General features: G+C 43.0%; 1 protein-coding gene across 1 annotated transcript in view; it reads left to right on the top strand.

Annotated features, from left to right (window-relative positions):
• The window catches only part of adam9 (ADAM metallopeptidase domain 9), a 42,347-nt gene extending 17,820 nt beyond the window's left edge, over positions 1-24,527 (top strand). The window contains 18 exon segments of the mRNA NM_001246201.1: positions 6,361-6,437; positions 7,701-7,884; positions 8,510-8,575; positions 10,252-10,323; positions 11,488-11,657; positions 12,333-12,414; positions 12,517-12,650; positions 14,331-14,502; positions 14,842-14,934; positions 16,408-16,603; positions 16,857-16,962; positions 17,500-17,689; positions 18,427-18,507; positions 18,839-18,944; positions 19,285-19,426; positions 20,053-20,317; positions 21,025-21,092; positions 21,542-24,527. Of these exon segments, the coding sequence (NP_001233130.1) occupies positions 6,361-6,437; positions 7,701-7,884; positions 8,510-8,575; positions 10,252-10,323; positions 11,488-11,657; positions 12,333-12,414; positions 12,517-12,650; positions 14,331-14,502; positions 14,842-14,934; positions 16,408-16,603; positions 16,857-16,962; positions 17,500-17,689; positions 18,427-18,507; positions 18,839-18,944; positions 19,285-19,426; positions 20,053-20,317; positions 21,025-21,092; positions 21,542-21,617 (2,280 nt within the window). The 3' untranslated portion in view covers positions 21,618-24,527.
• Positions 24,528-26,448: the final 1,921 nt, after the last annotated feature.

Here is a 26,448-nt window from a genome sequence, read left to right as displayed (position 1 = left end):
GATTCCCAGGAAGTGACTGTCACTCGGTTAAAAGGTCACATGGGTCTGGGGAGGATGTGGCTCGATTTAGTTAGTTAGTTCCATATCAGTTTGTGTGGCAGATAAATGATTTTTGTGACTTCCTGCTGGATTCCATGTTTCCTGTGTACTATCACCGAGTCCATGCCATTTCATATGATCATGTGACCCTCAGTGGTGCTGATCTACTTCTCTCAATACCTAATGTTTCTTACTGCTAGTATGGCCGACAGTAGATTAACTGTTTTTTTTCCCTAAATCTTTGGGTTTATACAAGTGTATGGTGCCTTTGAAGGGAAACTATACCACTTAAATAAAGCCTTTTCCTAATGGTATGTGCCATTGGATAACCCCCGTATAGACACATACGGCAGTGAGTGTGAGTATGGCAATGAGAGTATATTCTCATACTTCCTGTTCTGTATTAGAACCTGCATTATTTCCTGTCAGGTGATCCCTGACACAGAGGCTCAACGAATGGTGGTTTAAGACAAAATATGTAAAAGGCAGTATTTATTGATGTGTATGTACCAGTGTGGTAGGATTATCTGCTAGGAGACTTATTATGAAATAAATGATCTTCTGGCTAAGTATTTGCTCTCAAGGTGGAGACACCTAAACTGAGGGCTATTCATGGATTTAAAGCAGTTAGTTTCCTGCTGGGGTAACTAAAGAATAAAAGCTTCTGTTTTGTGCAGGACTGGAGGGAAGCCAGCATTGCTCAGTCACTTCTCCAAACAATTCCACAACACAGTGTTTGTAGTTAAATGTACCTCTTACATTTCTGGATGTTTGGGTTTGGGCAGAGGATCAAGACCAGGTCACATGTACCCTTACTCTTTCACTTCCCTTCTGCTCGATCAGGAAAAGCAGAGCGGTCAATCGGCATGGTGGGGTGTGACCGACTCATGCACTTTGCTAGGCCGAACTTCTGAATATACACGGGTGGGGCATCAAACTAACCACATACAGTACAGATAGCACTCCACTTCCACTTTTCTATATTTTCTTGCTGCATTTTGGTGTATACCCAATATCTGTATACTCTGGGCACAGAGCACAACATAGCAATTTTCAGGCCCTACAGACATTGACAAACGGAGGGGGGGGTACGTTGTGCACTGTAATCTGTTTCTTGGTAGTCCAGTGGTAAGCGGCCCCTGTGTGACATGCACCTAAAAAGGGAGTCCAAATTTGTTCAGACTACTACTTGTTAATACAGAGTTGGGTATCATGACATTCAGGGATGCACCGAATTCAGGATTCAGTTTAGGATTCGGCCAAGATTCAGCCTTTTGCAGCAGGATTTGGATCCGGCTGAATCCATGCTCCTGGCCGAACCGAGTCCGAATCCTTAACATCATATGACTTTGTGTTACATAAACACAGAAGTTTGCCGCGGCACTCTTTAACCCTTCCGTATCCTGTTTTACATATGTCAATTAGGATGCGGTTTGGTATTTAGACAAATCCTTTACAAAGGATTCGGGGTTTGACTAAATCTGAAAATAGTGGATTCAGTGCATCCCTAATGACATTACAGTACTTCTGTGAGAGTTTGACAAAATGAGAATAGATTCCCTTTGATGCAGCAATATTATAACAGATATGGGATCTATTATCCAGAATGCTCAGAACCTACTAAAAAATCATTTAAACATTAAAGAAAGGTAAAATCACTGCGGGGTGCCAGGAGCACCGACACGGGTTATAAAGTAAGCTATGACAATCTCTGGGGGGGGGGCTGCCCCCGCCCCCCCCCGTTGATTGTACCTTTCCTTCTCCTTTAAATTATCCCAATAGCATAGTTTTGCCTCCAATAAGGATTAATCATATCTTAGCTGTGATCAAGTACAAGGTTTTGTTTCATTATTACAGAGAAAAAGAAAATATGAAATTTTTAATTATTTGTTTAAAATGGAGTCTATGGAAGATGAGTTTTCCGTAATTCGAAGCTTTCTGGATAATAGGTTTCTGGATTATAGATCCCTCACCTGTAGTATATGAGTGAGTGCAATGTAAAAAATGCCAAAATGGACACAGTCTCCATGTCCCCCCGATAAAGGAGAATTAAAGCTTAACAAATAAGTAGGGTACAAATGCTCACACAAACAGTTGTGTCTTGGGCTTCTTACCAGCCCAAGGCAACCACAGCCCCCAGTAGCCCAAATATGCCCCCAGCAGCTCCACATCTTCATTTCTGCTCACTGCACATGCTCTGGGCTGAGGGACCGACTGACAATATATATAAAACATAGAAGTAACATTACAAGGCTAAAGAGTAATTAATTCAGATTCTTATTACATGGCAGTTTATAAATCAGTGCAGTTAGCATCAGAATTTAATCATCAGCCCTGTAGCATCAGCTGCTATGAGGTTTGAACCCCCTTTTCTGCTTGATGATTTGCAACAACCCCTAAGCTTAGTTTCTCAACAGAGCACACTGAGCATGTGCGGTGTCACTGACACCCCTAAAAAAATCCAACACAGGGATATCCTGAGCACAACTTGACAGCCTGAGATATTAGTATTATAAAGACATGCTAAACCTTTAGGCTGATGTAGTAAGATCAGTTTATAAATTATGGCATTTCTACCCATTTTTGTCTTCTTTAAAGCCTTAGACCAGTGCTGTCCAACTGGCGGCCCGCGACCCCCCTCTGTGTGGCCCCCCACCTGTCTGGCTGCTTTGATGGCTTACTCTTGTGTAAGCTTTAAATGGTATCAGTACTGAGATTAACTGCCCCCCCTGCATGGTTCTCACCTCAGATTCAGGCTGTAATCCCCTGTATTGTTTAAATATGTAATCCCCTGTACTGTTCACACCTTTTAATCCCTGCATTGTTCACCCCCTGCAGTGTTCACACCTCAGGCAGTAATCATCCCCATTGTTCCCCTGTTCACACCTCAGGTGGTACTACAATTAAAAAGTTTTTTAATATATAGTTATTGTGCAGACTGTAGGAGCAGTGCCAGCATTGTGTCACTGTAGGCTGCCTGTATGTGCCATACACACAGGCAGCATAGGGCAAACAGAGTATGGCACACACAGGCAGAGTATGGCACACACAGGCAGAGTATGGCACACACAGGCAGAGTATGGCACACACAGGCCAAGTTTGGCACACACAGGCCAAGTTTGGCACACACAGGCCAAGTTTGGCACACACAGGCCAAGTTTGGCACACACAGGCCAAGTTTGGCACACACAGGCCAAGTTTGGCACACACAGGCCAAGTTTGGCACACACAGGCCAAGTTTGGCACACACAGGCCAAGTTTGGCACACACAGGCCAAGTTTGGCACACAGGCCAAGTTTGGCACACATCAGCCAAGAATGGCACACACAGTGAAAGTATGGCACACGCAGGCAGGGTAGGGAAGGCAGAGTATGGCACACACAGGCAGAGTAGGGCAAGCAGAGTATGGCACACAGGCCAAGTTTGGCACAAACCAGCCAAGCATGGCACACACAGTGAAAGTATGGCACACGCAGGCAGGGTAGGGCAGGCAGAGTATGGCACACACAGGCAGGGTAGGGCAGGCAGAGTATGGCACACACAGGCAGGGTAGGGCAGGCAGAGTATGGCACACACAGGCAGGGTAGGGCAGGCAGAGTATGGCACACACAGGCCAAGTATGGCACAAACCAGCCAAGAATGGCACACACAGTGAAAGTATGGCACGCAGGCAGGGTAGGGCAGGCAGAGTATGGCACACACAGGCAGGGTAGGGAAGGCAGAGTATGGCACACACAAAGGCAGGGTAGGGCAGGCAGAGTATGGTACACAGGCAGGGTAGGGCAGGCAGAGTATGGCAGGTTTTTGCTGTACTACAACCATTAATATGGGTATGGTCATGTGATAACATGGGTGTGGTTTCAAGTGGGTGCGGTTTCAAAAAGGGGAGTGGTCAAAACTGGCTTCCATTATCGGCCCTCCACCAGGTAGGTCAGAAAAATTCCGGCCCTCGGTACAACAGAAGTTGGACAGCACTGCCTTAGACCATTGTTCTAAAAACCCCTAGTACAAAGTCCCAGGCTAGTGAATGGTAGGGGCCCAACCTAAAGGCTAGTTTGCAACTGCTTTGGGGAGAATGCCTTGGCTATCCTTAATACTCCTAAAAATGTGTATATATATATATATATATATATATATATATATATATATATATATATATATATATATGTATATCTCTAGATAGATAGATAGATATTATCTTGCTTTGAGCTAAGGGCATATAAACAAGCACTGAATTGGGTGCCTGGATCAAAAAAAGACCAGAAACCACTCCTAGAAGGTTTTTGCTGCTAATTACTTCCTTCTGGGTCCCTGGGGGCCATATTTGTCAGATCTCTTTGTGCTCAGAGCTGTTAAATGTTCCTCTGTAAAAATAAACTTCCATAGTAAAACCACAGTATTTGGTGTATGGGTTTCCTTTAATCACACATTGTCAGCAGTTCTCTCGTTATAATGGTTCCGTAGCACAACTCTGCTTCTTTAGGACTTTTCCTACTGTTAAGCACTGCCCAATAATTCCACTTGGAAAACACTTGAGTAATGTGTTTTCATTGTCCTCTGCCTAAACATGCTTCATTTTTATGGAGCTGTATTAAATCCTTGTACATAGAGCAATATATTGGCTTTGGTAGTGTCATATTTACCAGCTGATCTACTTGGGTCATTCCTGCTGGCTGTTAGTACAGAGACTTCCATTCACATCTGTACAAATTTTTCACGTTGCTTCTATTTAGCCAGTGATGCATCCACATAATATAGAAAGGGGCTATAAACATAGGCCTCAGCTCTAACAACTCAGCAACTCATTATTGTGTATAGGAGAGGGAGGTGGCCCTCTGGTTAAATAATAATCTGGTTTGGAACAGTTCCCCTGTTCCCCTGCTGATCTGGCTGACTACTTTGAGACTCAAATCAAATGTAACAGTAGTCGCCTGTCCTCAGTCTGCCTTCAGCCTGCATCCTACCAATCCCACAATTCCCTGCACGCGTGATGTCAATAAGGAAAAGAACATCACAGTGCAATGCATTGTGGGTTATGCTGTCTGTAAGCTGTGAAGAAGCTGTTACAATTTGTAACATCAGTGTTTTAGTCCCTCCTCCCCTGCCAGGATTTGAAATGATGCAGAAAGAGAAGAATTGCTTTGCAGCTGGATTTCAGCTTGGTATTTATTCATACTTTTTGAAGTAACAGATTACAGTGATAGGGATATTAGGGGTTTCTATGTTGTATGGAGCTCTTTAACAAATTGTGGTTTGGAAGCCTTCCTGTTTAAATGAAGCTGATTCAGATCCCAGCGACAGCTCCTTAGGAACTTCAATAAATAATCTGATCTCCATTTTCTCTTTCTTCTTGTCCCAGGGAGCTTCAAACATTACTATAAAGTGCAGCGTCTGTCTCTCTTAATTGTTCTCCTCATTGCTACACTGGGTGTCCTCGTATGGCCGTCACAGACACAGCATTCTCTCTGCCGACCCATTCTCTATCTCTCACATCCTTTACAAGCCAGCTCTGCTTATGCATTGCCCCCCCTGCCTAATCTTTTATCCCTCATCTTTAATTTTCATGACCCACTCATTATCTGCCTACTTTTCTCTCTGTCCCATGCTTTCCCCCTCATGTCTCCATGCAACACCTTCATTCAGATTCAGCACATTTACTCCCTCTACCTGCATACGTCCCACCTTATCTCGCTTCCCCAGCCTGCTGCTTCTCCCACTAATCTGCTTTCCACAAATTGTGTCTCTCCGACTAGAATTCTAATTTTTAATTCAGGTTCTTGTCACAGGGTAGTAAAGTAGTCACCTTTTAAATTAACTATTAGTATGATGTAGGCATTGATATTCTGAGTTTGCTATTGGTCTTCATTTTATCACATTTTTCAGTTATTTAGCTTTCTGTTTAGCAGCTCTCCAGTTTGGTATTCCAGCAGTTATATGGTTACTAGGGTCCTAGTAACCAGGTAGCAGTTTGAATGTGAGATTATAATATCAATATGAGGGGGACTGAATAGGAAATTAACTTATAAAAAGTATAATATAGTAACAATACCATTGTAGCCTCACAGAGCAATAGTTTTTTGGCTGCTGAAGTCGGGGGGCCCCCATTTGAAAACTGGAAAGAGGCAGTAGAAGACAAATAATTCAGAAACTATAACAAATAAATAATGCAGAACAATTGCAAATCTACTAGGAATAGGACATTCTGGAACATACTAAAAGTTAACTTAAAGTTGAACCACCCCCTGTAATTCAGAAAACAAATATATGAAGACATTTGTGTTCCCTGCTTGTATATTTACACTCTATTTCTTTTCCTTCCAGGAGCACTGTCATTATCAGGGCTATGCAGAGGGGGTCCCAGGATCTGTGGCGGCCATCAGCACCTGCTCCGGCTTACGGTAACTTGCTTCTCCGGCCCCTGTACACAAACCCTACCCTGGTCCAGGTTTCACCTTATTCTACATTATGCTCACTTATAACAGCACCCTGTTATTGAATATGATCCAGCAGACATATATTAGATATTAGGGCACAGTTTGTTGCTTATATAACATTTATTTATACTGCATATTTGGTTTATACACATAGAGGAAGCTACCCCATTTTTTACTGTGCCTTTCTCCAAAGACTACATTTGTATTATTTATTTATTCTAGCTAGGGTTGCTGCGGCTTCTCCCTCTATGCTATATTAGCTGGCTAATGCACACTTTCTTTTACTTCCATAAGTAAAGCCTTTAAAGAGTAGTGCTGATATGCTGAAAGCTACTAATGCCCCACACAGCTCATTAAATAATGAACTAATGTCAATCACAGCCCATCAATCACTCTTCTGACTGACTGCCTTGGGTGACCCATATGCCCTAAGGGCTCTGGCACACAGGGAGATTAGTCGCCCGCAACAAATCTCCCTGTTCGCGGGCGACTAATCTCCCTGGATTGCCATCCCACCTCGCGAGGCAACTTCGGCGATTTTCCAAAATCGCCTGCGCAGCGTGTGCCATCCCACTGGTGACTTACATTTTTGCCGGTGGGATAGTAGTTCGGGGAGATTAGTCGCCCGTGACAAGGGAGATTTGTCGCTTACGACTAATCTCCCTGTGTGCCAGAGCCCTAACTCTCAAATAAGGGTACCTTTTTCCCTGGGAAGGTACAGTAGCCAAGGATCAAGTGAAAATGACTTTACTCTATATCTGGCGATATGTCACATTTGGGGTAATTATTTAGGGATACTGTAGTGCCATTGAAAAGTGAAGGCATTTTACCTGCTGGACTATTTTCGGTACTGAACCCCCACCCCTAAAAATCCTTCCACTTGCTATTTATTACTGTCAGGGAGAATTGCATGAAAATGCTAGCGACTTTTCTGTGATTTTGGCCAAAATGAGTACAAGCATATGCTGAGGTTAGGTGCTGTGCTGCTATGTTTATGAGAGGGTAGGTTTGGGACAATTTGGCGCCATACTTTGAGTAACCAGAAAACAAGGTGGGCACAGTATCCCAAATCTCAACATGCCTCATAGGAATTTAATTCCTCCAATTTTCCCACGTGTTCTTTTATAAACCTTCATGCACACATGGGTTCTCTCTGTACCAGAAGATCCTGCCAAGTTGCATGATGGCACAGATTACCCAGAACCTCCTCTTATGTCTCTCCCACAGGGGCATGTTGCACCTACAGAACTCGAGCTATGGAATTGAACCCTTGGACTCCTCAGACAAGTTCCAGCATCTGATCTATCGTCTAGAGGATGTCAAGAGTGAGCCAATGGTGTGCGGGGTGACAGCCGCTGACAAAGAGCCAGAGACTGACATAAACCCACTCAGTATGACTCAGCTCCTGCGGGTACATTATTATTATACTGACAGGCAATATAAACACACACACACATATATACATTTCCTTTATTTGCCTTTCTGTGTTTTCCCCCACACCCCCAGTGCTGCCATATTCTGTGTGTCTGGGCAAAACTCATTTTCAATTAGGTTGTTTGTAAATTTCATATTCCTCCTTTTTTATTGTTGAATTTGGAACACTACTCTTAATGAAGAGCAAAATGTGAAAACACTGGGGAATACGGTGACAATTTCTTGATGAACAAAATCACTAACCTTCTGGCCCGGCCAGTGCTCCTCTTCCATAAACCAAAGTGCCAGGGTCTATAAGATACTAAAATAACTTTAAGTGGTAGCCTTTTCTTACCCAATCTGAGTGTTGTTAGCTGTCGTCTTATTATTGTTTATTCATATATTTGTACATCCTTATATAAGAACCATTAATAGCCTGGAATCTGATAGCAATATGTCAAATATTGGGTACAGGCGAATAACAGGTTGTTTGCTGACAATCTCTTGCCAGGGTATGAGCGTGTTTCAGTGTATAAGTGTGCCAAGTGTCCCTGCAGATGATGCAGGCACCTCATTTTGGGGAAATGAATTAGAAACAGCAACTAATATTACTGTCGTTGCAGAGGAAGAGGGCCGTTCTCCACCAGACAAGATACGTGGAGCTCTTCTTAGTTGTGGACAAGGAACGGGTAAGTCTGGGGTTATTAGAACACCTTCCAATGTGAAGCAATCCTTTATTATATATTCTTACAGACACAAGCTTGGTAGAAGTTGGCAGCCATAGTGGCATAAGTTAAAGATACGCACATGGCCCTCAGAGAAATAGGAGTCCCTTTCCCCAATACTTTTGTGGACCAGTGGGTCTCTGGATGACCACTGCTATTCCTGTTGTTACCGACGTGAGATGAATTTCTGAAGAGAAAGCAGACGCCCATTGCTAAACACAAGCAGCCGAGTACTGCCGAACTGACAATGATTCTAATTCTGTAAACAAGGGAAGCTGTGAGCTTCATTTCCTCTGCTCAGCCCTTCTTTGGGAATATTTCTTAGGCACAAGTTATAATCCAGAGCACATTTTTTTTCCCTTGGCAAGGCACTATTTAGTTTTCTATAAATATTTGGTAACACATTGGCATCAGGCCCGGACTGGCAATCTGTGGATTCTGGCAAATGCCAGAAGGGCTGCTCTAAAATGCCATAGACAGTCATTAATTATTGGGCTGGTTGGGGGCTGTTTGGGCCTCTTTGTACTAAAAATTTCAAAAATTATCAGAAATTATTTAGGCCTGATTGGCATAGGCTGTTTTGGCCATATTATATATTAAGGAATTGCAGACTAATTAAATCAATTAGCAGCCAATTTTTTTTAAAGCCTAAGATGCAGCTGCGTTTATACATTGTGGTTGAGAATCCAGTAGGCGTGCGTATGGATTTGGGCTTAGGAGCGCTGAGATCCAGGTGTTTTGGGATAGCTTTTTCTTCGCAAGACTTAGCAATGGGCATTTTCAGATTCTGGTGTATGTGACATGTGGCTGGTTAATTAATAAAGCAGTTTAGTGCTTGTTATTGCCAAGGTGTTTGTCAGTGGGTATGACACTGTCGGTACAAGGCTCACTTCTCTTTCTCTGATACCAAAGTCCAGCCATGGGATTATTAAATGTTCCTGCAGGAGCAGAACAGTTGTCAGATTTATAGTACAAGGCAATCATGGTTGTCAAACTCTGCTGTTAATCCGCCCTTTGGGCTCTATCCAAAGAATGACCTCAGAAAACACCAGACTTGCATTTCACAAAGGTTTTCTGCATGAGTTTGGTCCTTTTTAAAATGGAAACGGTCTGGGATTCTCTGGTAAAACTCAGACCTTTCCAATGTGTCACAGCTTCAACACATCAGTGTTTCTGATGAATTGTAATGACCATGGATTCAAAGATTCTTCCATAGATGAGTAGATTTTTGTGTAGAAGGCATGCTGCAGTGATTCAGAACTGACCCAAACATCCTACCTGACCCCATTTGTTCCACTCTGCAGAACTTATTTTTTCCTTTATGAAGCTTGTTTTAGTGAGTTTGTTCTATTGTATTGGTCCCATGTGGTGCTCTTAAAATGAGAGCGTCGGCCTCTTCATGACTTAATGCTCTGTGTATGTTGCTATTGTATCGGCGCCATCAGTTCTCAGAACTCCAGAGCTGCCTCCACCCTTTATAAGGAATCTCTCTGCAGCCCACCCACTCGTGACACATTGCATAGCTACACACTGGCCACCTGGCTTGTGGGCCAGTCCATCTGATATTGTGCACTTTGCCTGGTTAGGGGATTTGTGAATTTTGTGTTGCCGGCATAATTATTTTTAACTTTTTATTTCAGTTTGACATGCTCGGCAGGAATGAAACGGCTGTGAGGGCGGAGATGGTGCAACTGTCAAATTATCTGGACAGTGTAAGGAAAACAATTGAGTGTATGAGAATATTTCAGATGTGACTCTCTAGGATACCCAGCTGTTCCGCATCTGTCACTTCTCCGTTCTGCTCTCTGCCACTGACTCTCTAGGAGAACATAGTAACATAGTAGATGAGGTTGAAAAAATGCTCCCCAGATCCCCAGAGGCAAAAGGATCCCTAGTTTTACCGTCTCTTTGCCAATCTTTTAGGTTAAAAACCCTCAGTACCATTGTCTCTGACTGTAATACCAGCTGTCGCCCACTAACATTCGGATAATGGCTCACAGGTCTTTTTTCCTGATGACAAATATATATGCCAGTAGAGAAAAGGTTATCCACTGCCCCACACATGTATGCACACTAAGAGGCATGGGATTTGCCTGTCAGCACACACACAGCATATTTTGAGGCAAAATTTTTATATTTATAGCGTTTCTGCTCTGAAATATGCTCTCTGTGTGCGCTGACTGGCAGATGCTATGCCTTTTAATGTACCCACATGGTGGGGGTAGAGGGCAGGCCTTCGGCTTTGCTCTGATGGCATATATACACCAGTGGTGAAAACAACCCATGTGACATTAGCCTTACGAGAAGGATCCCCATCCTACTTTCCTACCTGCCCTGTGCCACTGACGCTCTAGAGAAGGAACCCCAGTCTCTTTTACTCTGTCCTACCTGCACTCTGTAGCTGATCTTTAATAAAGGGGTCCCAAGCCCTTTTTCCTCTAAACTACCTGCTTTCTGCCACTGACTCAATAGGGGAAGGTTCTTTGGTGTCTTTATCTTTTCCCTGGTCCTCCTGTCATTTTCCATTATCCTGACTCCATTCTGCAACTGACCATCAAGCATAAAGATCACCTGCCCCTTTCTTGCCACTGCCACCCCCCTCCCCAAAGAAAGAGGAGTATCCATAGTCATTTTCTTCTGTCCTTGCAACACTCTGCCATTTTATAGAGACAGATCACCTGTCTCTATTTGTCCTGGCAGCAACTGACTTTATAGGATAGTGATCCCTCTCTTGTGTTTGTTTTGGTTTGGAAAAGGAATGCATTGGATCACAGTTATATTGTGCCTGATGGTCCCTGAGCCCCAGATATATGGCTGTTCTTATGTATAGAGACAGTGATTGCTTTCACCTTGGCTCATGTCTGTCCTACTTTCAGATGTATACAATGCTGAACATTCGGATTGTCCTGGTCGGCCTGATGATCTGGACAGATGGCAATAAGATCGGCATTGATGGGACAGCAGGGGATGTCCTGGGGCGCTTTGTACAGTGGCGTGAAACTAGCTTGGTCTCCCTGCGTAGACATGACAGCGCCCAGCTTGTCCTGTAAGTAATTGGCTGTTACCATCTCAGTAGTACTCAACCTGTTATGATGGCACAGTGGATGGGTATAACCCATTAAAGGAGACATATAGGATAAATGAAAAATCTTGTAGGCAATTATGAATAATATATGGGGCTTGTTTCACTTTGGGCTAAAAACTAATATTATCTGAAAAAAGGCTCCTTTATTGGAGCTCCCTATAGTCTCTGTTTCAAGTGAAGGGTGGGCGTGTCCCAACAGTCCCTGCCAGAAGCACAGTAGGAGGGGGATAGCCAATGACAGCCCTGCAGTCACTCAAGCAAAGACAGGCTTCAGTTCCCTATCAGGTCAGCCTAGCTGGTGATTGGTTCCTATCCTACAGTGCTGATTGCCCTGCCCCCCACTGCACAGACTGGGAAAGGAGGCAGCAGGAAGTGGAACAGATGGGCAGGACAACTGTGGTGTTTGGAGAAATTTTTTAATAAATCACCCCGAAACACTACTTTTAAAAGCACATTCTTTCTATATTTAGATGAGCACAATTTATTGCCACAGTATTGTTTTTACACAATATATCACCTTTAAATGCACATATGGGCAGGTTTGGGTGGCTGCTAGGACAGTTCTGACATGATTTCCTGCCTTGTTGTATTCTATGTCCTGCTGTCAGTCTGTAACACACTTTATATCATTTATAGGAAGAAAGGCTTTGGTGGCACAGCGGGCATGGCGTTTGTGGGCACAGTATGCTCTAGAAGTCACGCCGGTGGTATCAATGTGGTATGTGTCAGTCACATCCGATGTCTTTGTGATTGTTAGTGGTTTATGTTGCGGAATCAGCTGTTTTGCAGATACAAATTGGATTTTTTTTTACGTTGGCAGTTCTCTCACTACAATGTCCAGTCCTTTGCTTCCATTGTTGCCCATGAACTGGGACACAACCTCGGAATGAACCACGACGACGGGCGAAACTGCTTGTGTTCAGTGGATACCTGCATCATGAACTCTGGTGCCACGTAAGGATGCCCCAATGCTTTACAGCCTATACTCCCTGTTAAAAGACCTTTAAATTGACATTCATATCTATGGTACTAAGTCATTTTGTTCGCTGACCATTCCATGGTTTTAAGTGGGGATTGCCATATTGTTTGTCTTGGTTTAGGCATAATCCAAAAACTCAGTAGGAAAATGCCTTACTATGCTATTAAATAAATACTAAACTATTAATTAAATACCATTGTTGTCTATAGATCATATCAGATTTTTTTCTCAAGTCATGCAAGAAATTTGTATGGCAACACCCAATGAAATCTTCCACCCATGTGTCTATCCCAGTCGTACAGCAACGGGTTATTCTGCTCACTAATACAGCATATGTAACCCCACTACTTAATTTTCAGGTTACTAGAAACAAAGATAAGGAACAGAAAGTTTTTCACCCCAAGTTGCAGTTAGTAACTGAGCCAGAATGATCCGGGCCGCCCCACCTTATTGCAGCTGTGAGGGAGCACTGACACCCACAGGGGTTACTCAGTGAAATGTGCCATTATTTTTTATTAGATACATGTACTGTATGTATTTGCTATGCACACATCTGAACTAGAGGGGTGGGGATGGAGAGATAAACTTGGAAATATTGCAAACAGGGAACAGAACATCACAATAGTTTTACACTAAGTTTGTTGGACCAGCTGGCTGAACCATCAGCAACTGCTCATTTTATAGCCCCACTTTTGTCATCCAACTTTTTTCAGGGCCCCCTAAGCTCAGATATATAAGAGCATTCCTATATAGCATGGTGCTAAATGAATATATGGCTGTGCCCTAGACACTACCCCTCTCCTATTCAATTGGTGCATGTGCAGTACAGACTATACAGATTATATACATGGGCTGATTGGGTAGGAGGGTGGGCCATTCTCCCTCAGCTGTGATGCTGAATTTGGCAACAAGTGTCCAGCTGGGGGCTTTTAAAAAAATTTGGAGGAAAAATATATTTTTTCTCTATATACCACCCTAGGCAGAGGCAAAAGCAAATATGAGTTCATCCCATTGCCAGGTTTATATAGGACAGCAGAGAGGCATTCTCTGCAATTCTGATCAGTGGCATTCCTAGACTGGCTAAAAAATCTGTGGAGGGGTCCAGCGCACAACGCAAGCACCACACACTTGTCCTATTCTGCACACGTTTGCCGTTCGAGGTCCCGATCCCTACCCGCTAGCTCTTAGGTAGGAGAGGGGTGGGGAGGAAGCAGATACCACTGTTTGAGGGGGGTCAGCTTACTCTATAGTCACGCCACTGATTCTGATGCCAGCTGGCCTTCAGACTACTGGCCTTAAGTCGATGTCAATCTCATTACTTGTTTTAGCTGGTTGAGTAGTGCCTCTGACTGCCTTCCACAGCTCCCATTAACTTGAATGGGAAATACATGTCATTGCAGGTGTAAGTGAGCTTCACCCCAAAAATGCTTACCAGACTCCTTGAGATCAGGTCTAAATCTGACCAGAAGCTGTTTTTGACAGGCCCAGGCAGCCTAACCCCACTTAGCAAGAAAAATATAGCTTTTTAATCAGAATAACATGATATCCTTTTTATTTATGTCAGTGAAGGATAATGCAACACTGAATGGTGATATTGTCCATATAATCGTATGAGAGCTAAAAGAGCAAAATGATATCCCCATTAATCTTTGCAGGGGCTCCAAAAACTTCAGCAGCTGCAGTGAGGAAGACTTTGAGAAGCTGACACTCAGCAAGGGCGGGACTTGCCTTCTGAATATGCCTAAACCCGATGAGGCTTACAGCGCCCCCTTCTGTGGAAACAAACTTGTGGATATAGGGGAGGAGTGTGACTGTGGGAGCCCCAAGGTAAGACTAAATATAACTTACTCATGAAATATAGAATAGTCCAGCAAAACCTCGTATTGACTTTTTCTAGAACAAACAGAAGTCAGTGGAGCTAGAAGGGTTGTATACCTTTGAAATGATGTAGAGAGTAATATAATGAGACAATTTGCATTTCGTCTTTATTTTTTTATTTGTGTTTTTTTACCTATTTCAGTTTTCAGCAGCTCTCCAGTTTGGCATTCCATCAGCCAACCCTAGGTTGCTAGGGTCCAAATTACCTTAGCAACCAATGACATGCTATGTGTGTTGTTGTTTAAGACACCCACAGCTCCTAACCATGACCCTGTCTTGTTCTTCTAGGAATGTGAGAAGGATCCATGCTGTGAGCCTGGCACGTGCAAGCTGCGCTCTGGAGCCCAGTGTGCCTACGGAACCTGCTGCCAAAACTGCCGGGTGGGTATTCACATTCAGGGGGGATATGTGCAATACTACGTCGCTGGGGCTGGCATTTGCCAGTAACTCAGGTCCTCCCAGTATGTCTTTCAGGGCTGATGTCAGGCTTGGGGTGAAACAAAGAACTGGTATGCAGAAGGCAGGGTCATAACTTTAGGGCACCTCTTCTGCCAGGCCTCTATGCTCCAAAATGCACCAATCAGAGTGTAGGGGTGACATCATCACTGAAACACTGCCACTGGTTGAAGGATAAATGTAGACGGTTAAGTATTTGCCCCACCCAGACAGCACTGGGCTGTGTTGTTGAGTGAAACAGGAAAGTAACTATGGGGCTGGGTGGGAAATAGGGGGTAAGTTTTAGAAAGTGAACTTGGCACCAAGTAGGGCATCTCTAGTGTGTGGAGTCCTATTAACCTGGAGAGCTGCAGAACAAAATCATTCTCAAAACCCCTGGGAAAATATAAACCAGCTTTAAGCTACCTAAGAATAATATTGCTCAAAAAGCTGCAAAAAGCTGTTGTACTGAACAAGAGAGAGTTTATATGGGTCACTACAATAATGTTGTGTGATCCTGTGAACAGAGATGTAACACAGCACAGAGAGACTATTGGTGTCATTCTGTATCTATCTCAGAGGAAAATGTGTTTCCTGGCAGTCTGAACACAAGCGGCACACATAGAGCCTTATCTCTCTGTATAACAGTGCAAACTATTACCACTTAATGTCATATTCCATGCAGTATAGTTTAACTGTATTTGTTGCTTATAATATTGACAGTTGGGCTTGTTTGCTTTTTAGTTGTATTATTCTAATTGCCTTCATGTTGCTAAATAAGCGAATAAGTTAAGCTGGCTGACATTGGCTGCTGACTCAGGCTGCAGACTCTCCAGTGTATTTGCACGGTGTGGGTGCCAGAACAGTATCTGGTCAGGCATTCAGCAGATATTTATCCATTTAGAAATTCTGGTTGATTGGGGGCCACACCAGGCCATTGATACAATCCTTTACTGATGGGTCGCAAGTGGCCAAATAGTCATATTAGCCCAATTTGGTCCATTGCCTACATGCAAGTTCTAAACAATGTGTAACCTCCCTATGCAAGTGAACTTCAGCCGAGGCACTTCCCGTACCTCCCAGTGATGTCCCTGTGCCATGGGGAGATGCAGGCAGCTTGGCTTTATGTGCCATTATATCACAACAGAAAGTTGCTCTGCCACTTAGTAATTTATTGTAGCACTTCCAGAGCAGCCAATCACACTGAACCTTGCAGTCCCAAGGGCAACAGTACTGCTCTTTGGAATTGGAAATGCCACAATTTCTGCTTGTTCCTTTAACCCATGGGTTAGAATATTCTTGTATTGTGGTAAGATTGGAAACTATACCAGTGCCATTGTACTTGTTATTCTGTGATAGAAGGTAATGTGTTTGCATTGCATGTATATTAAAGCTGTACACTTTTGGGCTCTTTTCTAGTTCTCCTCTGGTGGTACAGTCTGCAGGGCAGTGGCCAATGAATGTGACCTCCCAGAGTACTGCAATGGCTCCTCCCCTTTCTGCCAGCCAGATGTCTACATCCAGAATGGGCACCCGTGCCAGAACAGTAAAGCCTACTGCTACAATGGCATGTGTCAGTATTATGATGCCCAGTGCCAGGCTATCTTTGGATCAAGTGAGTATGCTGTGTAGGAACTAGAATGTCAGCTCAGCAGACTCCTTTTTAATTACTGGTTGTGAGAAGTGATAGAGCGCCCTTATATACGTTTATCTTGGAGCTTTAGTTACCCATATAAATTGGGCATGATATCTACATTGAAAAATGAGATCAGAGTCCAAGACAATATGGGAATTGATGAGCACACTAGAAAGTGCTGCCAGATCAGTACGTTACCTTCTCTGATGTATAAATGTTTTATTTGCTGCAGAGGCCAAATCCGCTCCTCCAGTTTGCTACCAAGAAGTAAACTCCAAAGGGGACCGATTTGGGAACTGTGGGTTCCAAGGTTCCGATTACAGAAAATGTGATACCAGGTAAGTAATGCTGGCCAGGGAACAATTCAGGAAAGACTGCTGTGATGCTAACATGTATGTTCTGGTGTAGGTTTTAGGTAGATCTATATGGATTAAATGGTTAGCAGAGTATTAAGGACCATCTGTGACCCAAGGAGAGTACAGTCTGTGACGGCTGCCCTACCAGAGGCAGAAGGGGGGGGGGGGCATTGGCATATTATACTGGTAATGTGTGCAACTTTACATCCATTTGTTTTGATGGTTTGTTCTGAGCAGTGTTTTTAACATAGTATGATGTATATCTCCTACAGCTGTGAGACAGGGAATATCTTCCGTGCAGTCATTCCCACTACTACTCATTTTTTGATCATGGAGGTGGCTAAAGTTTGGATATACATGCCCCTGTCTGTGGCTATACTTAGAAAGTAACCTGTTTTTTTTCCCTCAAAAGAACAAGGTCTTTGGAAGCCTTCATACCTTAAGCGTAACTAGATATTAATGTCACCAACCTCTTCCTACATACAGATAACATTGGCATTTCTTCTGTGTCTGATTCAGGAATGCTCGCTGTGGGAAGCTGCAGTGTGAGAATGTGGAGACCATGCCTGTGTTTGGGATTCGGCCTTCCTACATTCAAACGCCTATCCACGGCACCACTACCATTTGCTGGGGAGTGGATTTCCAGCTCGGCTCTGATGTCCCCGATCCTGCCATGGTGAACGAAGGCACCAAGTGTGACGAGGGCAAGGTAAGAAATGAACTTGTCCTGGAGAATATATATACGGGTTGGTGTTTAAGATGCCATTGAACAATTATACACTCAATGGAACTCAGACTTTATTTCCCTGTCATGTACATTACTTGTACAGCATGATAAAGGTGCCCATACACAGGGAGATTCGGTTGTTAGGCGAGGTCACCAAGCGAGCGGATCTTCTTCCTATATGCCCACCTAAAGGTGGATGATGTTGGGCTAGGGCCAAACAATCAAATTACGACGACAGACATAGGCAGGTTGGATCGGGGTCCACGTCAACAAGTCAGTTTGGTCCCTGACCCAACGGAAAATCAAACCTGCCAGATCTCGGTCAGGTAGGCCCGTCGGGGGTGCCCATACATGGCAGATAAGCTGCCCAATTGGTCTAAAGGAACTGAAAAATCTGCCCATGTAAGGCCACCTTATGATGGCTTGCCCTGTTGTGCACACAAACAGCCCACCTCTGCATTTATTTTTATATTTCAACCTATTGTCTTTATATCGGGCAAACTCTGCACGCATTTAGCTACATGTCTTGTTTGTTATAGATAAGCAATGTGTGCATTATCTCTCTCCTCACCAGCAGGGGGAGTGCTGAGATCTTCTGACTTTCCATAGGCTTTCATTAGTCAATATGCAGGAATTTCTATGCATTCTCTCACTGGCTGGGGATGCAACAGTTGCAGCTAACAGAATTAATTATCATGCTGACTCTTTTGCTTTCCTAGATCTGCAGTAAATTCCAGTGCGTTGATGCATCTGTTCTTCAGTATGACTGCGATGTGCAGAAGAAGTGTGGAGGAAATGGGGTGAGCATGCATTTTTGGCACAGACTTCTCTTAGATGATAATAAGGAATTCTTATGTGCAACACACTGTAGGGTTTGCATTAGTCTCTGTTTGATTGTTTAACAATTACTGCCCAAATAAAGCCCAGTTGTTAATTACTATTAGGATACAAGTGCGTTTTTCCATGGCCAGCAGTACTATGTGTGTGAAAATGGCCATCTTGCAGCACTGTAGGCATATAGAGTGTGCTTCCCACAGATCTAGGGTACTAGATGCACAGTAGTATTCTGTACTATGGCCCCTTGACTAAATAAAAATGAAAAGGAAAGTGAATAATGTTTTTGTTTTACAGGTTTGCAACACTAATAAGAACTGTCATTGTAACGAGGGCTGGGCCTTCCCTAACTGCCAAACGAAAGGCTATGGGGGCAGCATTGACAGCGGGCCCACATATAATGGTAAGGAGCACCTACCCATCACTGCGCCTAAGCTACCAGGAATTCCACCTTTACTGTTAGAAGTCATATTACTCACATCCAGCCATAGGGATCTCGCACTCCCTCCCTCATGAGAGTACACTCCTGCAGGGTTCATAGGAACCAGGGAGTAGAATGTGACTTTACTTTCAGTTTCAGATTGTGCCCTGTTTAGTGCAAGAAATAACACAAGCCATTCATGGTTCCTAATTAAAACATTAGGCAAAAAGTATGTTTAGCACGAGGCCTACTGTGTGGAACAAGGGGTGTATATACCTGCTGCAGCTAAGTAATTACTGTCTCTTCACTTTCTCGCCCCTAGATAAAGACACATCTCTCAGGGATGGACTACTGGTTTTCTTCTTCCTTATTGTGCCTCTTTTGGCTCTCGGAGCCTTTGTATTCTTCAGGAGGAATGAGCTGAAACGAAGGTTCTGCAGGAAAAAACGCTCACAAGCCCACGAGTGAGTTAAATGGGCAGCAATTGCAGAAGTTATAGGGAGGGGTTATATGGAGCATTAGGAGGAGTTATAGGGAGGGGTTATATGGAGCAATAGGAGGAGTTATAGGGAGGTTTATATGGAGCAATTGCAGAAGTTATAGGGTGGGGTTATATGGAACAATAGGAGGAGTTATAGGGAGGGGTTATATGGAGCAATAGGAGGAGTTATAGGGTGGGGTTATATGGAGCAATAGGAGGAGTTTTAGGGAGGGGTTATATGGAGGAGTTATAGAGAGGGGTTATATGGAGCAATAGAGGAGGAGTTATAGGAAGGGGTTATATGGAGCAATAGGAGGAGTTATAGGGAGAGTTTATATGGAGCAATAGGAGGAGTTATAGGGAGGGTTTATATGGAGTAATAGGAGGAGTTTTAGGGAGGGGTTATATGGAGCAATAGGAGGGGTTATTTGGAGCAATAGGAGGAGTTTTAGGGAGGGGTTATATGGAGCAATAGGAGGAGTTATAGGGAGGGGTCAAATGAGCGGATCTTAACGTGTACGGCACCTTAACTTATAAAAAGGTGTTCAAACTCTGATGCAATATTTTCATGCAATACCTACTTACTAATTTAAACTTATGTCATTTCAGAGTTGACAATAAAAATCAAACAGGAGGAGAGAGGCAAGCATCAGGGCCACCAAGGAATACAGCTGCACCTGGAAGGGGTGTTCCAAACCCAGGTCCGCCCAGGAATGCCCACAATGTTCCACCCAACCGAGGGACACAACCAACTGGCCTGCCAAGGAACATGCCAAACCCAGCACAAAATCAGGGCCCTTCTGGCCCCCCTAGAAATGTGCCACCTGCTGGACCTTATAGAAGTACGCCAGCTACTTCACCCCCTCACAGCACTGTAAGTTTTCTATGTGTGTGTGTGTGTCACAAGTTTGTACTGACTTGTGTTATATGGGTATATATGTATGTATATTTCTTTATTTATATAGTGCTGACGTAAATTGGATAAATCAGCAAATATACAACAAATAAAAAACACAGTGGGTGGGTTACTCACAGGCATAAGTAGCAGGATGTACTTCTATTGGGCCAAATATTTCAGGAGCCAGGATCTAAGTTAATTTCAGAGATTGGGGGGGGGGTGGAATTCTAGAGTTAGAGATAGCAAAGGGTTAATGACTAGCATTTGATAGGAACAGAGGAGACAACCAGGAAGCCACTGAGCACAAATGAATAGATGGAACAGCTGTGGTGACGTGTGGAGGAATAAAGGGCTGTGAATGTTAGCAGAAGGATTGGGTGTGCTAGCTGTTGCTTGGCAGGCAGCCATGATAAAAATGTTAGGTAAGGAAGATTTTTGCTGCAGAATTTGAGATTAACTGAGGAGGGAAAGGTTGGTAGGATGGTACAGTCCTGTGTGTACTAAGAGTTATGTGCTTACACTCTGGGAGGAACCCATGCTGCTGGCAAAACTCTCTGTAACATTAACATCATCCCTAGATTTTCTGTTTTATATATGTGTTAAGACACATTTTATTGTGTTTTAATGCAAAACTGCTCCATATACTACATTATTGCATGCTACATGGTTTTTCTTATTTGCAGCCCTATCAACCGAATAACTTTGCTGTTCCAACATATACGGTGAAACAGCCTCAGCATACGCCATCTAGGTTAGTACTGGGATATTATTCTGTATGTTACATTGTTATGCAGATATTTATATAAAACCTCCCTATAACCCCTCCCTATAACTCCTCCTATTGCACCATATAACCCCTCCCTATAACTCCTCCTATTGCTCTATATAACCCCTCCCTATAACTCATCCTATTGCTTTATGTAAAACCCCTCCCTATAACTCCTCCTATTGATCTATATAACCCCTCCCTATAACTCCTCCTATTGCTCTATATAACCCCTCCCTATAACTCCTCCTATTGCTCCATATAACCCCTCCCTATAACTTCTCCTATTGATCTATATAACTCCTCCTATTACTCCATACTGTATAACCCCCCCTATAACTCATTTTATTACCCCATATAACCCCTCCTCATAACTCTCCTATTGATTCTATATAACTGTATTGTTTTCTCATTCTGTAATTTATGCTTTTCAGGCCACCTCTGCCTCACCAAAGAGAAGCAGCTGCCAATATAACACCGTCTCGCCCAGCCCCTGCCCCGCCACTATAGCTACTCAAACACAGTGTCCCTTCCCCCACATAGAATTCTCTCTGGGACGTTTATGATGACTGGGTACAGCGGTGTTTCTGTAGAGAAGCATTGGATATAATACCTTTAAAAAAGGTGCAACAGACACCATGGTCACATGTGAATCCGAGAAGCTTGTCGATCCTCCCCTGGGTATTTGATCGCTACCGCCAGATAATCATGAGCCGCTGTGGGGACTAATGGATGGCAAGATTCCTGCACAGAAATATGTGGTATTTTTCAGACTGCTGTATGCGTGAATGTACCCTTAATACCCTTCAGTGGGACCCCACTACTCCTCAGCACTCCAATACACAATTTCTTTTTCGGTGGGGACGAAGATGCTTTGTTTGAGCACATTTTAACATTAACACACACGCCTGCGACAGGTTCCGTTACATGTTATACTGCATGCTCGCCTTCCCAGGATGCCATCTGTCCTGGCACCTAATGGACAGGAGGGTGCCACCAACTTCTACTGTTTGCCAATTTCCTTTATAGTCCCTGCTGCTGAAGCACTGAAAGCCCAGGCTGATCCACTGAGCCACTTAGTTGCTGTGACCGAAAGCGGAAAGGTTCCGGGAGGCAGCGGCACGAGAAGCTTGCGCTATGAAACACATAATGTACATTGAATGCGGTATATAATGTTCCGCTGGGTTAGGGCACTGTTACCTGCCCAGCAGAGAATGGTACCAGTGGTTTAGCTGGATAGAGAACAATGTTTAGGATGGATTCCTCCTGCAGGTACTAGCCTCCTTGCGTCACGCAGACATGTGCTCATATTCCCGAAAACTGCAAGAAAGCAAGTTTTGGTAAATCAGATTTATTTATTATAGCCCTGCTCCTTACCCTTGGGTCCCCAGCTGTTTCTGCACTATAACTTCCAGCTCCCAGTAACGATATAAGGCATGCTGGGATTTGTAGTCTCGCTAGTGACCCAAGGTTAAGAAGCAGAGGCCTAAAGACTGGGTGAATTATTATTTCTATACCAACAAAACCAAGTGAGTGCCAGTTGCTTTAAAGGAAAACTATACCTCCAAACAATTTAGGTCTCTATAAGAATATATATTGCATAAACAGCTCATATATTAAACCCTGCTTCATCTAAATGAACATTTTCATAAAAATATACATTTTTAGTAGTATGTGCTATTGGGTAATCCTAAATAGGAAATTGCCATTTTAAGAATTAAGGGGCCGCCTTCTGGGACCATAGGTTTCACAGTGCACACAAACAAGCCAAGGCACACATACATGCTATGCCCCATCAGCCAATGAATGGACAGAGTTCTGCCTTTTGCTCCCACACTACTTCCTGTTACAGTTAGAGCTGCATTATTTCCTGTCAGCTGATCTCTGAGGGAGCACACAGCCCATCACTAAATGGCGGCTCAAGGGAAAGGGCAGTATTTAATGATATGTATATATATTCCAGTTTGATGAGATTTTTAATAGGTCACTTAACAAAATATAAACTATCTGTTGGTTAAGTATTCATTCTGGGGGTATAGTTCTCCTTTAAGCTGTAGTGCAATGTTTTAGCCACAACTGGTATATACCACTCCTGATTGGGTCCCCTAATTTGCCCCTGGTTCTGGCACTGGGCAGTGAATAACAGATGCAAGTTTTTCTGAAGTTCTGCTACCCATAGCAACCAATCAGCATGCAGCATTTACTGGTCTGCTGTTTAACGTAATGTGATTGGATGCAGTGCGTTATTAGAACTGGGAGCAAATGTTGTGCCTTAATTACATTAGCCCATACTACAAGTTACTGGCCAAGGAGGCATTGAGCTTCAATGCTTGGTCAGATGGTATTTTCATTGCACAGTGAGCCCCACTCTTAAAGCAATCTCTCCTTAGATATTCCTTATTACCAATATAGTTTTTGTTTGCTGGGCGCAGATATTGTGTGTATCCTATGAAAGGTAAGCTGTGTCTGAAATGAAAGATTTTATTAATCTAAAGATACAGCTCCCAGAATTCTTTGCTAGCCGTGCAAAGCCTTATGATTATAGGTCAACATGAGTTCAATAAATAGGCTTTGTCTATTGTTTTAACTAAGAACATGCATGTTTTATGGGCAAATAGAGAAACCACTCCATTATGTTTCCAACTTCCTGGTTCTTGTGAGGTAGATCATTATTTTGCCCTCATTCACAAAACCCCCTGTGTTTTATTACAACAGGGTGAAAGGAGTGGTTGTTTATACAGAGCTCATTATCTTTGTTTGATGTAACCAAACTAATTACAGACAAGCTCGTAAGTGTAAAAGCAAAACTATTCTGTTACTGCTTTATAATTTTAAAAAGGGTAGTTTTGTTTTGTAACTAAAAGCATCAGCAGATGTTAAATATGATTGAATTAACTTTTTTTTAATAACTGAATTGATCTTAACTGGATAGCAAAGGATTCTGGGAAGGCAAAGCATTATTCTAGATCATGGATAGGCAATCTTTGGTGCTCCAAGACAGCATCACCCAGCATACCTGAATCAGTAGAGCTGTGAGAGGAATGCTGGGAATTGTGTAGTATGTGGGGTGCCAAAGCATGCCTATCCCTGGGACAAACCATTATCGTAAATGAGGTGAGCTCATTCATGTGGTAGGGACAATTTCATGAGTTTGTTTGGAAGATACCACTATGGATTTTGTTATATAAAATCCTTAATTCTGATAAACGGACTGCAAATTTTCTTTTCTTTTTTCTGTCTTCCCATAATCCACCTTTTTCTTGTATCGCCCCCTGTTCACTGCCTACGAATGATCTGATTGATTGTTATTCCTGCAATGATATTGTACTTGAAATTGTGCATCATAGAGACATCAAGAATGTACATATGAACATATTCACTTTAACTTCCTTAGCCGAGTAAATTTCATTTTAATAGTGACGTTTCATTCATTTGTGAGAATTATTGAATCACTTCCTGTGACGCCGATCATGGTTGTCTCTTGTATTTGTATCTACCCCAATGAAGTTCCTGGTTTAGAACCCCTACTCAAAGTTAAGTAGTTATTGAGGTCCAGAGTGTTCTAATATGATCGAATAAGGCGAAGGTGTATTTAGAAAGGGGAAATTTACAAGTTTGCACCATGTTTAGCCAAGGGCAAGCCCTTTAGAAGGTTTGCTCCTGGAGAAGACATCTTGGAGATGATGATGCCCAAGTACTGGTTGTGCTCTTTAAGCTTTGGAACTGTTGGCTTCAGCTTGAGGACAACCCAGTAGATTCACTTCTTCTAGATCAGGGATCCCCAACCTTATTTAATCGTGAACCACACGAAAAAGTGTTGGTGAGCCACGCAAGCATGAAAAAAGTTCATTGGGGATGCCAGATAAGGACTGTGATTGATTGTTTGGTAGCCCCATGTGGACTGCTGTCCTGCACAAGGCTCTGCTTGGAGTAAAACTGCGTCTCTGTGCTTCCAAAACTTGTCTCCAAGCCAGAGGTGTAAAAATGGGCACCTACTTTTGAGGCCACTGGGAGTAACATCAAAGGGGGTGGGACATTGCTTCTTGTGCCCTGGAATGTTCCAAGTGATCCAGTGTTGGGTGAGCATAAGTGCAAGGAGCCAATCATTTCTATGACTATTTCTTGATGGATTTATCCACAGGAACCTATCATTTGTATAACTATCTTGCTTGCTGGCCTTCATCCACTGGACCCAATCATTTGTGTGAATATTTAGCTTGTTGGTCTTCATCCACAAGTCAGAATTTTCCATAGCTTGAATCACAGGCAAATATCTCAGGTGAATTTGGCTTTTATGCCTGTCCCTCATAAAATTCAGTTGCCAACATTCTGGGAAGATCTTCCTCTAGAACTGCAGTCCCATCTTCTTGACCTCAATCAATTTGTTCTCACAAGTCATGAAACGGTGCATTGTCAAATCTTTTTGGTCTAGGGGCTATACTTTAGTATGTGGGAGTCCATGATCCTCTTACTCTTGCCTACCATATGATGGTGTGATATCTGAAATTAACAATATCTTGAGGCCTGCACTAACATGGTGTTAAAGAGAACCCACCCAAATACAACTTCAGCTTTTTGAAAAATAAACAAAATTTCAATCAACTTTGAAATATACATCAATTTAAAATAATATTCAGCCTTTTCATGATTTATAATGTAATAATATGGTTTGGAACAGTTCCACACAATCCCCTGTACATGTGATGTCAATAAGGAAAGGAACATCTCAGTGCAATGCATTGTGGGTTATGTAGTTCCTGCATGCTGTCTGTAAGCTGTGGAGAAGTTGTTACAATTTATAACATCAATGTTTTAGTCCCTCCTCCCCTGCCAGGATTTCATATGATGCAGAAAGAGAAGAACTGTTTTGAAGCTGGATTTCAGCATATAAAAATTGTATTTATTCATGCTTTTTGAAGGAAAAGATTACAGCAATAGGTATATTAGTGTTTTCTGTGTTGTGTGGGGCTCTTTAACAAATTGTGGTTGGGAAGCCAGATTTCCCCATTAAGGATTCTCTGGCAATAAGTCCTGATACTCTTAACCTACTACAGTTAGTTTGTATGAGCCGTGTCTTGCTCAAATTCCCATTCATTTTAGTCCAAGATTAATAGATATGGCAATTTTTATGACGGCCATACTTACACAAAATGGCTTCCTTGTTAGCCCAGTTCTCCATGGTCATTTGCCCAGTGAACACTGCTTATTGCACAAGCTGTTACACCTAATTCTGCTCCATGGGGGAGTTAAAGCATTATGCTACAGACACACTGATTTTATACTTTATATACATGGTACAAGTGAATTCCAGCCTCTCACACAGGGACGTTTACAATAGCCA

Source organism: Xenopus tropicalis, chromosome 3 (assembly GCF_000004195.4).
Source record: "Xenopus tropicalis strain Nigerian chromosome 3, UCB_Xtro_10.0, whole genome shotgun sequence".
NCBI classification, from domain to species: Eukaryota; Metazoa; Chordata; class Amphibia; order Anura; family Pipidae; genus Xenopus; species Xenopus tropicalis.
The sequence above is the reverse complement of the archived record's forward strand: the minus strand, read 5'-3'. Positions and strand labels throughout refer to the sequence as shown.